At 37.3% G+C, this 17,981-nt stretch overlaps 1 protein-coding gene across 1 annotated transcript in view; it reads left to right on the top strand.

Annotated features, from left to right (window-relative positions):
* LOC149300751 (acidic amino acid decarboxylase GADL1) overlaps positions 1-17,981 on the top strand; it is a 71,392-nt gene that overhangs the window by 42,740 nt on the left and 10,671 nt on the right. Inside the window, exons 12-13 of the mRNA XM_089484719.1 lie at positions 4,531-4,582; positions 9,853-9,942. Coding sequence (XP_089340845.1) covers positions 4,531-4,582; positions 9,853-9,942 — 142 coding nt within the window. The remainder of the gene's footprint in view (positions 1-4,530; positions 4,583-9,852; positions 9,943-17,981) is intronic.

Raw genomic sequence — 17,981 nt, forward strand, 5'->3', positions numbered from 1 at the left:
GTCCGCTTGATGTGTTGGAAATACGAGCTTCCAATATTGGTTTCAATATTTACTAAATGTAGGGGGGAAATGCATAACTCCAAAGGAACACCTGTTTTGATTTTTACGTTGGATTGAATATTGACAAAATGCATTATAACAAGTAGCATGTCACAGCTAAATTGAAATAGGAAAAGAATTTCATTAAAAAAATCACAATGGAAGAGATTTCTCAAGATCTAAATGCATTAAAAACATGTGGCCTTTAAATGGAATGTGGCCATTGCTGTACTGTTGAAAACACTTATTCTTAGGCTTCATCTCCATTAAGGCAGCAGGCAATTGTATTTCTTTTCTATGGACTCCAGAGATTTTATAGAACATAACATTGAGGTGAAACACACTTAAATACATAACTGTGATCTCACAAAGCGAAAAGTAGCATCTTAGTACTGTCAGCTCACAAAAAGTGTAATCTATTTACAGGTCTATAAAGCATGCACACTTAATAATGTGTGAACCTTCAAATGTCTTCTTGCTATTGGAAGGAGATGAAATCTGAAATAATTAATAAATACATACATAAGTTCGGGGTCTTAACTAGAAACCACAGGGCAGTGGTGCAAAAATTGCCCCAGGACGCCCAACTTCAACAGATGGTCTGTCCCATCATTGCCCCCAAACACAATTACCCATACTCACATACACACTCACACACTTATACATCCATGCTCACATAAATACATGCATACAACCACTGCAACCCCTGTAGTTATGCTACTGTTAAAGTTTTAAGTAAAAGGGCCACATCACATTCTTCATAGGGTTAATAGGGGTGGCCCATAATTTGAGGATTATAATACAGTATTTGCTCGATTATAAAATGACCCCCCAAAATCTGAATATTAATTTAGGAAGAAAAAAGAAAAAGCCTGAATACAAGATGACCCTATAGGAAAAAAGTTTTACCAGTAAATGTTAATTTATGTAAACTATGTACGCTATGATTGAGAAAAATATTTTGTCTTTATTTCCTTTTATTTTCCAACCTGCCCCCCAGTTATGCACATATGCCCCCCCATAATATGTCTTTTGACCCCCTGCCTCCAGAAATGCATTATACCCCTGTATGCCACTCTGGCATTTAGGGGGTTAAAAGGCATATTATGGTGCAGAGTGGCATTAAGGGGGTTAAAAAGCATATCATAGAGCACTCTGCCTACAGAAATGCCTTATGCCCTCCATTTAACCCTCCCCAAATTTACCAGTGCTTCTGACTCCCTGGTGTGTAGTTGGGGCAGCGGGTAGACGTCTGCGCGATTCGCGTTGGCAACTTCCGCTGCAGCCAGAAGGAGGTGGGGTTAGCAACGGGGGTTGTCTGTGTCTATCGTGCATACATCCTCCGGCTGTCAGAGAGGAACTCTTCTCTCTGACAGCCGAGGAAGCTGCTGTATATCAGCCTCAACATCGGTATGTATAAAGACGGGTAATTTTGTTTATGCATATTATGCAACAAGTGCAACTTTAGGCATCATGTTTATGATTAAAGGGCATTATATATTATATATAATTACATTATATAAGCCCTGCAGTGTTCCTTCATCCTGTTGCATTTAATACCCCAATTCAGCTGTTTTTCTAAGCCTGACTGCTCTGATCGCTCTGATATATTTTGTTGCTAACTTGAAAGTTACAAAGATAATATGCCTCTGAAAATAGATTTGGCTTTTATAACTAGTCTACTGACCTTATAACTCAGGGCCAGTTCTTTGCCATTGCCAGGGACCAGAGGTGTTAAAGTTGTCAATGATTTATTTTCTTTTTTTTAACTGACTGATGCAATCATGTCATCCTGATGAAAGTATGAGTATGTCAGATTCGAGTCATTAGGCAGTTTTGATTTTAATGCTGTAAGGGACATTTAACTGGATCTGTTATATGTTAAAGTTCTTTTTTGCATGTATCCACTGAAATGAGGACTGCTAGTATAAGAATGGGGCTGTATACATTATTTAACAAGGGGCAAAAGGAGATCTGCCCTAGAACTAGGCTTTGGTTACCATGAGAGCCACCAGGGTCTGGTGGTAGAATTCAGCTTGAAGTAATGGCAGTCGGTGCATATGACAATAAAGACATTTGATCTAGCAGTTCCTCCTTTATATTCAGTGCATCACCTGCAGTTGCAAACTTGGGATATGACATCATATACCAGAGTTCGGCATCAGGTGGCGCACACACTGTGAAGGAGGAATCTTCGTTGGAGAAGTCCTTGCCAGCAGCTACAGAGACCTCCATATCCATTGCACTGCACCACTTTGGGTGAAAGGGGCTCTGGAGAATGTTTAACTGGGCCAGGGGCCAGGAGCCCACTAGAGGAGACTTACCAGGGCCTCAATATTATTAAACACAGCCCTGCGTCCAGACTGTTCGGAAAAGCTTCCATAGTACAAGGCAATCAATAGAATCTCTAATTGTAAAAATGTTGAATGCCTATATTGTTTTTAATTATTAGTCCAAATTAACATAATGAAGGAGAATATCCTTGTGATGTACAGAATTATGTGAACTTTTAAACTAGATTTTGTATCTCGTACTGTATTTCTACCTCACCAAAGTGTCACTTCTCTTTTAAGCATCAGTTTCTGTATAGAGCACTTTGACTCATGACATTTTTGTTCAGCTTGCATTGCATTCAAATGTCAGATCATTAACACAAGTGCTTCTGCCACTCAGACTTCTTTTTTTAATTGATAAACTAAATGTTGAAAACCAATTAAGTGTAATTTCATTGCAGATAACACATTACCCCTTTCGTGCACTACACAAGTTCAGTTTTCTGTTGGAGTAGATTGAACTGGAGACATTGAGAAATTAATCTGTTTGCTAATAAAAATGATTATTTCAGTGTGAAAAATACAGCCGCTAGTTCACAAAGTGCAATAATGTGTATGATGTTTTCACTTGTCGCATTTTTGTTTGGTGTAGAAAAATTGCAAAGCTATGTCTAAAGGGAGATAACATCTTGCTTCCTTGAGTTCATATCCAACCTTATGAGACTTAGATTTGGTTATACTTTATTTATCAACTAGGAGATCAGTAGCATCAGGTTATTGATTTTACAAGCAGTATTACGAAAGGAAAAAAGCTAATTACAGTAGCACTTCCTAACCTACTTCAGTGCAAATTTCCAGCATTTTGCATTACTACATTAACAATATTTAAATAGACTGTTTTTCTTTTATAATTCTAATTATTACATGTGATGTACTCATCTCCTTTTAGATCCAGCACTGGCTCTGCTGAACGCTGCATGTTTAGACCAGTGGGCACTTGTAAAGTCTTTCCATTGACTTTAATTGGAGCACTTTCCTGCCACTGATTACGGTATCAATCAATGACAGATATACGCCCATTGATTTTATTGGAAGAACTGTGCTGCCAATCAGTGGCAAGAAATTTTGGATCTTGATCAACTTTTCTCCTGTGTTAAAAAAAATATCCACACATCTTTTTAAGCCATCAATTTGATCCTCTGTAGGTAGTGAATTCCACAGTTTTATTGTTCTTACTGTAAAGAGCCGTTTTTGCTGGCTACTGTCAGAGTAATGAGCAGATCATAAGTGCATGGTTTGACTTTTCCCTGTATGTATTTGTATAATGCTATCATATTACATCTAAGACAAATGCAACTCTTCTAGCCTTTTTTTTTAATAACTAAGGTGTTCCATTCTACTTTGCACTTTTTTAATTTCCATAATGTCTGTTTTAAGAACATGTTCACAGACTTACACTGCATATTAAAAGTGGGATATTATTATTCATGTATGCAAAAGCAAAACTACAATGCTAATTGTTTAAAACAATTAAAACAACTGTATATAACCCCTTAAGGACAATGGGTGGTCCCTAAACCCATTGAAAACAATGCATTTTGAGCTTTGTCATTAAGGGGTTAATGTACAAAATATTGATTTTTCAATGAGATAGCCCCTTTAACCAACTTTCAGTATTAGGCACAACTTTCAAGATTGTTGGCGTTAACAAAAACATATTTTGGTGATTCTTTTCAGCAGTATCAGAACTAAATATGGTATACAGTTGGCCGGAGATGCATATTCACAAGAATACCTTTATACATATGTTTTGATCCTGACGTACGTTTAGAGACAACCCATTTTCTTATATACAAATACTTTTAAAGGGAAGAATTTGCTCTCCACATACACAAAATGAGTAATGAGTAATCCCAAATAACTCTTAATTTTTAAAATGAAATACCCTCTAAAATAACATTTTTTACATTATATTGTCCCTTGTATATAGAGTATGTAAAAGTCCAGGACAGTGTAGACATATTCAGGTCACAAATAATGTGAAAAAATGGCTTTGTGGAAAAAAGCATTGTTGGGTTATTCAGCAAATGTCCGTGTCTGTGTACATATCTTTAAATGCTGCTGTACACTGCTTCATTCAACTTTTTACATTTGTATTAAGTTAGTTAAAAACAATACCATAATCTGTATTCTTTTCTTAAACTGTTTTTTTTTTTAGATATCTAACAAATGAAATTAAGAAAAGGAATGGGTTTGAGCTTCTGTGGGAGGTAAGAAAAAAATCAAGAAGAAAATAATCTTAAACATTTATTTGCATATGATGAAAGTATTTTTGCAGATGTATGTGTATGTAATGTTCTTCAATATACTACTACATGTAGAGACGTCACTAAGTTACTGACACAATTTACCTTTATTAAACTGGCCCACCTAAACCCTCCATAGCTTTATACGGTATATCACAGATGACTGCCCCTAGTGGAAGAATACAGTTACTGCAGCACAGACAGTATGTTATAATCATAACATCTCTCTCTGTAAGAAAATGTTTTAAAGTAAAACATCGTAAACAACCACAAAAAGATTAAAAAATATATAAAAACATTTGATATACAAATACTGGATAATGTCACAATAATACAGTAGATGAATCATTCCAATATTTTGGCTTGATTCTATGTCCATATCTTTAGAGCTGAATTAGACTTGTGCCTTGTGAACATTGTTCCTGTAAATCCTGCTCAGAACATCTTGTGCTGCATTTGATTTTGCAGTTGAAATTTGGTTTTCTCTTGCAATGTCCTTTTTTTAGGTTGTGATGTATATTCTGAGTCTTCAACGCACGTGTGTCTTGTGTGCGTACTCATTTCAACTTGTAGATGTACTTTGGTGTATCGATATTCTGCTCTAGTCGCAGTGCACAACAGGTTTGAGCATGGAAAATTGGCTATTTTAGAAACTACTGTAGGTTTCCACCTTCCATGAGGATCTTACACTCTTACGCCATCTCCAACTGCAACGGGACTTAGTGGCTTTGATCCCCGGTCATAAAAGTACTTCTGTCTGCTTTTTGAAATATTTCCGTTTCTGGTGTACATAAATTGGATTCTGTACTTTGGCATCAAGAAGAACATATATTGGTGGCAAAACAGATTTTAAACATCTACTCATTAGCAGTTCTGCTGGTGACACCAATCCATCTATTGGATTGTTGCGGTATTTTAGCAGCTCTTGATTGGTTAGTGATGCTTTTTTGAAACATGTTTTTTTCTGATCATGGGCACGTCTCTTACACAAAGTTATTCCAAAACGACCCATATGTATTTCACCTAGCATTTATTTTCTGTAATGGAATTACAATGTGCCTCGCAACACAATTCCTTCAACCACTGGTAGTACTCGTCACACAGCTTTTAAATCTGCACTTACTATACTTTTTGTGTATGGCCATCCTTGCCTTATGATTTTGCCTTTCTGTCACTATGCTTATTTTGTAAAGTTTTTCATCTGTGATGGGTAATGGTTTCAGAATAGAATGTACATGGTTTCCCAATCCTTTGCAGGCACACAATTAACCTTAAAATCATTTCTTTCTCAATTTGTGCATAGCTGTGTTGTGTAGGAGCCATTGTCCTGGATGCATAAGAAACAGGCTTGCCCTACTTCGTTTATATGGTGACTTCCTTAGTAGGATCAACATATTGTATTCTTAATCTTTTTAAGGAACAATAAGGCATTTAACATATTCAAATTCGCTTAATGATTTCTTCTAACTCCAAAGTGTATCTGTGCAGCAGTTTCCTTATAGCAGTGAAGCCAGGAACACATTCTGCTACATAGTTAATAAGTGGCCAAGATGGTTTTCATATCTTTTTTTAGAAGCAGGGGGTGTCAACTGCTATGTTGCTGATATTTTCTCCGCTTTTAAGCAATTGAGCATCAGTAGATGACTAAAATATTTAATGACGCCAATTTGCATTTTAAACGGGTCTAACTTTATGGTTCTCGCATTGGCAACGCTCCAAAAGTGAACATAAATTATGGTCTTAATCTGCATGTGTAGATCCATAGACAAGAAGATTATCTATGATCACATGAACACCATTTAATTTTTTAGAAAAAATACCTGTGCTGATACAATGCCCAATGGCACTCTTATGAAACACCATCTTCCAAATGGTGAATTAAAAATTCTTTAAAAAATAATGCAGTTTAAGTTGCCAATACCCCGATTCATGCTTGATTTTTGTGTTTTTTCAATGAGCATTTACCCAGGACTTCCACACTGTCACCACCATAGCACACAAGTTTGCTAATCCAGTTTTAACCAGTTTACACGTATATGCTCGAATTCTGTAGTATAATTTTGCAGGTATGCCGATCACTTGTGCACCCGTGTCAAGTTAGTATTTCTGAATATACTTCATCTGGTTCTTTATTTGTTTTATTTACCATATCTATGACAGAGCTGTCATTATATTCCCTGTCGCTTTGCTCTCCATCCTATTCTAAATGGTTTACAACTTTCCTACAGCTGGCAGAGCTTGATCTACACAATCTAGAAAAATGGTTATATCTCTTACATTTGAAACATCTTTTCCCTTCAACAGGGCGTTCCTCATTTTGTGTTTTGTGCCACATTTATTGCACACACTTCTGCCTATTCTTTGCTCCGTATAATTCTGCGTGTGTGCATTTCTCTGAGTGCTGCCCTGAGCCGCCATTTGTTAGTAGCCTCCATTTTGTTTTTGCACCATGTGTAACTCCCCAGTGTTGCTGTGTAGCACTTCCATCTGCTCTCACTAAAAATTCCAGTGTTTCTGGGATTATCTTCCAACAGTAATTTCTTCTGCATTTCTTTGGAATTAGATCTCATTAAAACCCTGTCCTTTATCATAGCATCATAAATGGTAAATTTGGTATAATTTGTGACCCATTCATTTATTTATGTAAAGCCTTCATTTCTTTCATAAAACCATTTTCTCTGCACACATGTATTTTTCTCAGGATTTTAGTATCTGTTAACCTTTACAAACACTGTTTTGCATACCTTTAGGAGAGATTGCAGTCCATGATCTACAGATATCCCTTTCTTTGTCCCTGATGCATATTAGGAACTGGGCAGCTTTATGGTTCTCTGTCCATGTGTCAGCTTCAAATCCAGGAAAACTTGGCTCCATGAGCTCCTCCTATCTTGTTCAGTTTTCAGAAACATTGCCATTGTCAAAGTCCATAGGATGCACTTGTTTGCCATATTCAGCCATGAGGCATCACAGAGTTACTGGCACAACTTATCTATATTAACCTGGCCCACCCAAATCCTCCAAAGCTTTATATATTACAGACGACTGCCCTTAGTAAGATTGTTACATGTATAAAAGATAACAAAATAAAGAAATACATCAACAAAAGGAAAAAAGAAACCGTGATAGCGGAAGTTGATTATACTTAGAAGAATCCTTCTATTTCTCACAAATGTTTATATTTTTGAGAATGTTTCTGACATTAGACTTAGTCCTTAGATGGATTTCCCATAAGAAAATATTATTTTCTAGGGATCTACAGTGTGCAGCAAAGGATTGGAGCTTACTAGTAGCTCAGGTTACTGCTCCACCAATGCTTCCTCATGTTCTACTTGATAACACAACAAAGCAAAAAACAAAAAGGGAGAAAACTAGAGAAACTTAGGTTCGGTAATGGGACCTCAATATACATTTACATTACTCATATGTGCATTGTAATCACCATCTACTCTGGAATCAAGAATATACATCAGAACTAAAAAAAATAATTACCGTATTTTTCGCTCCATAAGACGCAGTTTTTTTCCTCCCAAAGTAGGATGAAAAATCAGCCGCGTCTTATGGAGCGAAGATGCAGGCAGGGAGGGGGGGGGGGGGGAAACGATATACCGTATTGGCTCGAATATAGGCCGCACTTTTTTCCCCCACTTTAAGACTTTAAAGTGGGGGTGCGGCCTATATTCGGGGTCTAGCGCCCGACGCCCGGGACATGCAGTCCCGGGCGCCGGGCAGGCAGCGGGGTTAGGATACAGATCCCCCGCAGCGGTGCAGGGGACCTGCATCCTACTCCCCGATACGCTCAGACAGCCTCCCCTGCCAGCACTTCCCACGGGGGGGGGTGCCGGCACGGGAGGTTGTCTAAGCGCATCGTGCGGATGCGTTTTACCTCTGCACCCCCCGCGGACTTACCGGAGCAGACTCCCGGGTGTCTTGCGGGGTCGGCGGGGGACGTCTACGCAATACAACTTCCGGTGCCGGATGTGCCGCACCGGAAGTTGTATTGCGTAGATGTCCCCCGCCGGCCCCGCAAGACACCCGGGAGTCTGCTCCGGTAAGTTGGGGAGGGGGGGCAGAGGGGGACAGTGGCAGCGTATCTCGGGGAGGGAGGACAGTGGTAGCATATCTCGGGGAGGGAGGACAGTGGCAGCGTATCTCGGGGAGGGAGGACAGTGGCAGCGTATCTCGGGGAGGGAGGACAGTGGCAGCGTATCTCGGGGAGGGAGGACAGTGGTAGCATATCTCGGGGGGCGGGGGGGGCAGAGTGGCAGTATGTTTTTTGGTGCTTTTTTAAAGAAAAAAACTTTTTCTTTAAAAAAGCACCAAACTTTTAGGGTGCGGCCTATATACGGGGGCGGCCTATATCCGAGCCAATACGGTACTCACCAAAAGTGTCCCGGACAGTCTCTGTCTCGCTTCGCCGTCCAGGGGAGGTCTTCATCTGGAGACCGCCGCCTCTGTCGCTGCCTCTCCTCTTCTCTGGTCCGTTGCGACGGCTAAGGGCGGACTGGATGGAGAGGACGGGGGGATTTGACGCAAGCGCCGTGTCACGTATGGCGCCGGCGCATGCGCAGTACGGCGCTTGTAGTCCAACTACACTTCCCATCATGTCTGACCAGCTTTTTTCTGTGCAGGCATGACGGGAGGACGATGTCCTTTTTTTATAGCCCATTTTTTAGCTCAAAATATTTTTTCCTTTTTTTTCTCCTCTAAAATCTAGGTGCGTCTTATCAGCAGGTGCGTCTTATAGAGCGAAAAATACGGTATATATGAGCTTGTGCAGTCTTCTTACTTTCAAATAAATACAATTATTTCCCAATATTTAAGAAAATTTCTCAGCTAAAAGCACAGACTGGCTTGTAGCTGATGAGTTCATGGGAGTGTATGTCTAGGGCATATGCATTCTCAGAATAACCAGATAAATATATTATAGATGTACATTTATTTGGGGTATTTATTTTTCTATATTTTTCTATATTCTATCATATATTGTACCTGTATACCTGAAGAAGGCTGACAAATTCAAAACAAATACAAGACAATGTAGTAGTTTGTAACTAAAAGTGAAAAACACAATATAAAAAAAAAGCAAAACAATTTGCATCTAATCCATGTAGAAAAAGAAATGATTAGTTATTATCCAGAGTTGGGATTGAATTTGAAAGCAATCTATGTTTCAACTTCTGAAAAATGCTAATTATAGCTTTTAAATGAATGTTTACGATTTTTCTTTTTATCAGCCGGAATATGCAAACATCTGTTTTTGGTACATTCCACCGAGTCTTAGGAACATGCAAAAAGGACCAGAGTATTGGCAGAAACTCCATCAAGTGAGTACAATCTCTTTAATTGATTTGATTTAACTTTTCTCCTACGGTAATTTTAACGTTTTTTTTTTGTTATTACTGTACTGACTTACAGACATTGCAGACATTAGTAGAGCATCTGTCGTTGCTCAAAGTTTCAGGCTCCCCCATGTGGTAAATAAGATCGGATGCAAGCTCATATTTAACAGCGAAAACCACTTTCTTTTGAAGTCCAATAAAGAAATATATGTCCTATAAACCATATGTCAGTTTGCTTTCTTACTTTGCAAGGAAATTATAGAATTAATGAAGTAAAATATCCAAAATGTAACACAAATACTAATGTTTTGTATTATTCATTTAATATGATATAACCAAATACAAATTGTATTTCATGATGACGTGTTGTAATTATATGACATTTAGTGATCTATTTACTTTAATGTACATATTCTACATGTTCATGTTGAGGGGTGTTTGGGGTAAATTGGTAGTTCAACCAATTCTGATGTCATTGGCTGCCAGCCTCAACTGGTCCTCCAGTCTCGGCAAGTTCACCAGTAGTAATCGGAGTGCTTCATTTTTTATTTTTCTAGCTGTGCCTTAGAAGAAGGTAGTCAATGTTAATGGAATGACTTACCCTCAATTGTCCCGGATAGCTTTTGAAGGCAGTGGGGAGCATGGGAAAATTGGGGAGATCCACTGATCTCACCTGACCGGCCCAGGTTGCTGTAATATCTATGCAAGCCTGTGCTTTTGTTTTATGATTTGCAGCTGAGTTCTGCAAGGGGGCTCTTCTGGTAAGGTGGGCAGATGGTCACACCTCTGGCTTTGCCCTCTCACCACCTCCAGCCCCATTCCACACCTCTACTAACACCCCGCAACAGAAGTGTCCCAATTTGGGCACCTGAAATGTTGTGGGATTTGTAATGAGAGGCTCTTCTTCAACATGTTCCCTTTGCAAAAAATGTGATTATCTGTGTTATTTGGTGTACTAAACGCTGTTAAGAACTAAAAAGATTGTTTTACAGTGGATACAAGCTTGGTTTACAGTTGCTTCATTTTTGTGAGATTTTATTAATATTCCATATGTGTAGTCATTCACAGACAGTCTGCCGAAACATTGTGGAATTTGCTGATTTTTTTTTTTTACTTTCTGTCCATCTGCTAGGTAAAAATAAATGTGGATATTATGCAAATACATTAATAATCTCAAATTCACCGTTTCCCATTTGGATTATTTGGTTGTTCCAAATCCTTACCTATCTTAAATAGATTAACATATAGCTATTTTTACATTTTTTAATAGAATCTAGAGGTTAATTATAACTGGTAAAAAATAGAACCGAGCATTGTCTAACATTTGCTAATGTGTACATAAATGATTCCAAACCTTGATAGAATATACATTACAGGAAGCAGGTGGAAGGACTTATGTATGCAGTCGTATGTCACCTGTAAAACATAAATAATATGACATTATGCATGCGCAATACCATAAATTCAGCCTCACCAGCCGTAGTGAAATTGGAATATGGACATCATCAGGGCAGTGCTGTGCCAGTTGAATGAGTTTAGCCGATTTATGAAGAGTCTGGTTAAATGTAATACAAAAAATTTTTAAAAAATTGCAAAATATGTTGTTTCATGAAAAAACATTAATATTTATCTATATATTTTTGTATAAATGTATTGATTTTTATAATGGGTGGGAATGTGCTAAACAGATTATTTTCGATGGAGTGATATGACTTAAGTGTCTTCCTTGTGGAACCACTAAAAAGGATGTGCATTTTATGGCTGGATTTAAAGTCGCTTTTCTTGCCCGGTAAATGTCTGTCTTTTAAATCTTATACTACTCAAAACACATTAAAAATCTCACTATATTATAGTTCAGTAAAAAATACTATATCTAGCAGTTTGGGTACTTTCTGAACTTTGTACTACATATTCTTTCGAAAATAATGTGCTGTTTTGAAGTTAAATTGTTTTGCCTGAGGAGCTCTGAAGAAATAAACGTAGCAGTTTAGATTGGATTTTTTGATTTGAGATACATAGTACTTTATTTTTTGTAGATAACAGAACTCAAGCATATCTGTTATTTACTCTGTTCCAACTAAAAGAACCTGAAGAGTACCAGAAAGAGTCAGTAAAAAAAACACATAGATCTGAAGACAGAAATAAGTAATTTTTGTGTATCCTGAGATTTTTAGATAACGTTCACTGTGAACTCTTACATTAAAGAGCAAGCAATTAGTTTCTTCTTAAATAAATGTTAATTGGGTTTAATCTGTAATTACATTTTTTGACAGCTATTACCAATATTGGCTAGGGGGGAAAAAACTGTGCACTTCTATTATTAATTTGTGTTGTCTGACCCCAAGAGAAAACACTGCAGAAATGCAGCACAAATCAGTGTTTATTTTTTGTAAATCTTTGGTTTTTGTAAAGCTTTATACCTTTGGCATTCATTTTGGAAGATGCTCTGTCATAAGAACGTCAAAGCTTTATTAACTATTAATGGTTGCCAACCTTATTTTTTTGAGAAGTTTTTTATTTGCATCCAAAATTACATGACTTTTTGCATACAGTACAAAATAGCCAGTGTACATTCAGGAAAATATTATAAATTAATGACATAGACATATGAAAACGTGCTTTACTTTGACAGTGTATAAGATAGCACGCACATATTAATTTATATTTGAGGTATAGAATATTGTCGAAACGAGCCTCATCTCGGTACCTATGACTTAGTTCAGCACTTTGGATGAAACATGTTAGAATTAACTACCACCCAGCTGAGGGACTGTTGGATTGTGCCCTGTGCCATCTGGCATCCAATACCTTTGATTTTTAATTTTATTACAAATAAAAGTTATTGGTCCAGAGGATTGGCTGATGCCAGAGGAGGCCCTTGCAGGCGACCAATAGAGTCGTTTGCACGACCCTTTAACTCCTGGCGGCGAACCTATAGATTTCCGCTCCCGTTAACTCCTGCTATGCTGCGTAGATAAAGTAGGCTAGGAAGGGACCAGGGAGATTAGTAAACAAAGACGAACACGAAGATTCTTCGTGTTGTGTGTCTTTGTCTTCGTATACACTTTGCCACCGTCATGTTGGTATGTTCGGTATTCGGGCTGAACAACGGAAATGCACCATTCGTGTTCGTTTTCATGTTCACCCAAATACGAATGCACAAGTCTAATATCCATTGTCCTTACCAACACTGCAGCAGTATTACTTCAAAATCAATGGAAAGTCTTGAAATGGAAATACATTTGGGTCTATACATTAAGGAGCTGAGTCTCAAAATAACTATTACCTTATATGTGATGGACAGAGAGTGCCAACTTGCATTTGCAACCAACAGGTTAATTAATCTCTGAATTGCTTGCTTTCCTGCAGGCTTTAGTGAATTTATGAGATGGGTATTTGTCCAACTTGTGCAAGATTGGCACTCCAAACTTCCATGTTAGCCAACTTCCAGGCATTTGAATTTAGTTAAAGCTGAACTCACCCTATCAAATCCTAGCAAACAAAATCCTATGTCATACATATAATGCCATATATTATGGTAAAATTGATAATAAAATGTGATACAAGTCGCATGCAGTGTACAGGTGTTTTCACTAGATGGCGATGAAATCTAATACAATACTTTGTGTGTAAACTGACAAAAGCTATACAATGAGACATGAAAAAGGTTTTCAAACAGACTAAAAACAGGTTATTTATTATATTTGACTTGCATATGCCTATGTTTTTGTTTTCATGTGTCATTACTGAGTTTTGCGATACATGGGAAAGTTGAACATTTAGATATTTTGCGTTAGAAGGAAGGACATATTAACTTGAAATTATTACAAGGAACCGAATGGAGATTATCCCCATAGACAGTAAAAGAAAAATACGAGATTAAAAATATACTTTTCATGTCAAGTAATATAATCTTTCCCCGTCTTCAGCCTATGTTTAGTCTAAGTCTGGAGCTGCCATCTTGCTGCTGTACCACATGATTGAACCTCCATGGTCTGACAGATTTTGCCACTGTTGGCTTCTTCAATTAATTTAGCTTAAATTTACTATAGAGCATTGCTCACCCTCATCATTCACTGAGCCAGCGTTTGGGCTGACTGGGGCAGATGTATATCACATGCAGGGAGATTTGTTGGGTTGAACAGGCAAAGTCCAGGGTCCTCTGTATGTATATGCATTTACAAAAGGGTATATGCATTTACAAAAGGGACACCAAGTTAATATAGTTGGATCTCTCTAGATCTATATTAAAGTGCAAGTAATGGCTTGAGTGTATCTTTTAACTCCTTGCATGAATAATCTAGAATTCATGGAAGTTATAAACCCTGGGAACTCTCATGTGGCAACCTTTTGAAGCACTGCCATCTACCTTTGAGTAAAGTAGATGGTTGTAATAATTCAAAGCACTACCTTTGTGAACAATCCTTTAAAACAATTCACAAAGAGCATAGAAGAGTGAAAAATCTTCCCACTTGGGCTTGTAGTATAATTCCAATCATGGTTTCACTTTAGGATCCCAGGAAATAAAAACAAAGTGCATTAGAGGTTTTAGCATTCTTCCTAAACAATTATAAAGACTTAGCAATTCCTACTGAATGTGGGATCCCAACTGAATACTAATTGAGAAATTATGGGACATTGACTATCTCTCATAAATAGGAATAGTTAAAAATCTATTGGATGACCATATTTTGTCCCTCATTCTTTGTAAACTGAGATATTTATTACATCACTCATCACTACATACATTAAGAAAAAAAAAAATATTTTGAGACATACATTTATACACTTAAATAAACCCTTAATATTGTATAGCAGCATATACACATGTATATATGTATGTATGTATATATGTATATATAATGTATATATTAGTGTAAATTTATATAGGATTTAAATAGGTAAATATAGATTGGAAGCGGTCTAATGTGTGTGAATTTTACTCATCATTTAACAGAGTTTGGTTTACCATAATAAATATAAGAAATCATATTTGGGTCATGACTTCATATTTTTGAGCAGTTATTTCTTTATTTAATCTCATAAACAGAGTGAGTGAACATCTGGGAAACTTAACTTAGTATTAAAGCTACCTGGACCTTCTTAATAAATCATCACAGTGAAACATGAGCTTTCCCTCCTAATCAGTGCATGAAAGAGAAGAAAACGGAGCACGAATGTTTTCCATGTGTTAGAGTTAAGGACATAGCAGTTTGATCCTGTCAGTTTAAGCAGAAATTATCCAGTTACCTTTTTTTAAGGTAAATGCAATGTGGTCTATAGATTAAATACAGGCATTTATGTTTTAAGTGTGTGTGTGTGTGTGTGTTTTTGACCCAAGTTGCACTTGGTAGAATTACAGTGTCAGTGTGAACTCATGGATTCCCCCAACCAAAGGTTATTTTAACTACAAGATAATGATCACTACAGTGACTTATGTGTTGACTTAAGGATATAGTTACGTAATGCACATTTTAAGAAGAATTTTAAGTTAAAGCTTTTAGATGTAATACACCTTTAACTGTGTGAGTGCCGGCAGTTGAACAGAACAGGGATTTAACGCGTTTTATTATTTTCCAAATTTCAGCAGGGATACAAAGACAAACACTCAAAAAGCTGCAAACACTGAGCATTTCTTTTGTTAAAATAGAATAAAATAAAAGAGACAACCCCACTAAAGAAGAAAGCATATTAAAGTAGTCTGTGTGCACTTTAATATACATTCTTAAAAATGAGGAAAAAAAGACATTTAAAAGCAATTGCTAAAATTATAGTTACGTTAAAGCACTTAACTTCCCTCCTCTGTGGGGTGACGATTCTTGCCCATTGGGAGCACTTGCCAAGGTCTGGACGGATCGTGGTCTGTGGCATTAACTGAGCCAGCACTGAGGGATACGTATATTATGTACAAAGAGTCTGTCTCTAAAAGCTGCTGTGTCATCTTATAAACATTGCCCGTATCCATCCCTTCCTTACACAAGATGCCACTAAGGCTTTTGCCCTCATTATCTCTCACCTTGATTATTGTAACACGGTCCTAGCTGGTCTCTCCCTTACCCATCTCTATAATTCACTATGAATGCTGCTGCCAGACTTCCTCTCCCATCGCTTTACCCCACAATCAGTCTTTTTACTGGCTGCCTGTGCACTTTAGGGTAAATTTAAAAAAACTGAATTTCAAAGCCCTCACATCTCTCCACTCATCCAATGATCTCCATCTTTCCTTTCTAGCTCTCATGCACGCATACCAGATTTCTCAAGGGCTGCCCCTATCCTCGGGAATGCCTTTCCCCGGCCTATCCGTCCTTCCCTTGCCTTTCGTCCTTCAAAAAATCCCTTAAGAACCACTTCTTTAAGGACGCTTACAACATTATACATTAATGAAGCTAACACAGACTTTTCTAAATACAAAAGCACATTTAGAAAAGTCTGTGTTAGCTTCATTAATGCGTGAGGAAGGGACCTAACAACTTGGTCTCGAAAGCTCGCAATTAAACTCTCAGTTAGCCAATAAATGGTATCATTTTAACTATACTTTTCTCCTGTTTTCTCAACGGCTTACACGGTACAAAACCTTTTTAACATTATACATTAACCCCCAACCTTGTTTCTTTAGCTCACATCTCCTAGTCCCTCTCTCTGCAATACATATACAAGTGTGGCTGGTTCATCTCTAACAACGGCACTGTTACCTTTTGCGTAATACACCATAACTCCCGCTAGATTGTAAACTCATTTGAGCAGGGCCCCCCCTACCTGCTTTTTCTGTAAGTCAAATTGTTATGTTATATACCACTTGTTATGTCCTGTCTGCCTGTTGTACAGCGCTACAGAATATGATGACACTATATAAAACAATTAAAAATAATAATAATAATAATAATAATAATAATAATAAAATGTTCAGCTGAACACTTCTTCTGCATGGCAAATTGCAAAAGAGACACAACAGAAATTTACATATGACAACTGTAGTGTCCCTTTAATTGCACAAATAATAAGATAAGCTCAACATCAACATTTGAAAGCTATGTTAAATGTTAAAACCTATGAAATATATGGATGTTAACCTTGTTTGCAATACTGACTTCAGCTTTTACTATTAAGACAAAAGCAATTATATGTTTCTGGCATAGTTCTGGATTTCCTTACACAAGATTTCTTGATTCAGCCAAATGCACATGAGAGTTATGATCCAAGCTGGAAATGCATTCTGTATAAAAGAAACACAATTCTGTGACCAGTTACTGTGCTATGTTGCCAGAAAAGCCTTCATTTCCCGACACATGGGAGGGAGGGATAATTCTGCCAAAAATAATGCTATTTGGAGAATATAGCACACTTTTTTTTAAATGTATTTTAACCGAGATGGAAAAGGAACACTATACAATATTTTTATATGTGTTAAAATGTTAGATTGTAGAAAAGGCTAAAGCATATATTTCACCTCTGCAAGTTCAATTTACTAAACCATGGGCTCCAAGTGATTATGGTGAAAAAAACAAACATTTAATTTAAACAACTGCACTATGCATTATAAATTACATTCCACCCAAATCTGTAAGGATCTTTCTAAGCCTCATATGATCTCAGACAAGAGACTTCTGCGACCTCTTATTCTTGGTGGATTCCTTGGTGAATATTTTTTTTTAATTAAGTTCCCAGGCAAATGTGGAATTTGCATTTTTGTGTAATGTTCTTTTGAACTCGGGCATTTCAAGCATGCTGATAACCTTGGCATTGACAGAATTCTCCATCTTTTTAACTCTCTGGGTATTGAGGAAAAAAAGGTGTATGTATTCTGTTGTACCAGGGATGTTGCATCAGCAAAACATCATAATGTGATGTGTGGCCAAACCAGCATCTGCGGGAGTTCGTATTAGGTTGCATCCCTCATGGTCATAAATGGTCCTAAAAGGGTGTGATTTCCAAAATGTGTTTTTCTTTGGAGAGTGTAGTATGTTCAATGTAAACCAAATTGGAAATTAATATTAATATCTCCAACCTCTAAGGTAAGACTCCCC

The sequence above is a fragment of the Sceloporus occidentalis genome, unplaced genomic scaffold, assembly GCF_023333645.1.
Source record: "Sceloporus occidentalis isolate IW3139 unplaced genomic scaffold, rSceOcc1.0.p SCAF_23, whole genome shotgun sequence".
Taxonomy (NCBI): domain Eukaryota; kingdom Metazoa; phylum Chordata; class Lepidosauria; order Squamata; family Phrynosomatidae; genus Sceloporus; species Sceloporus occidentalis.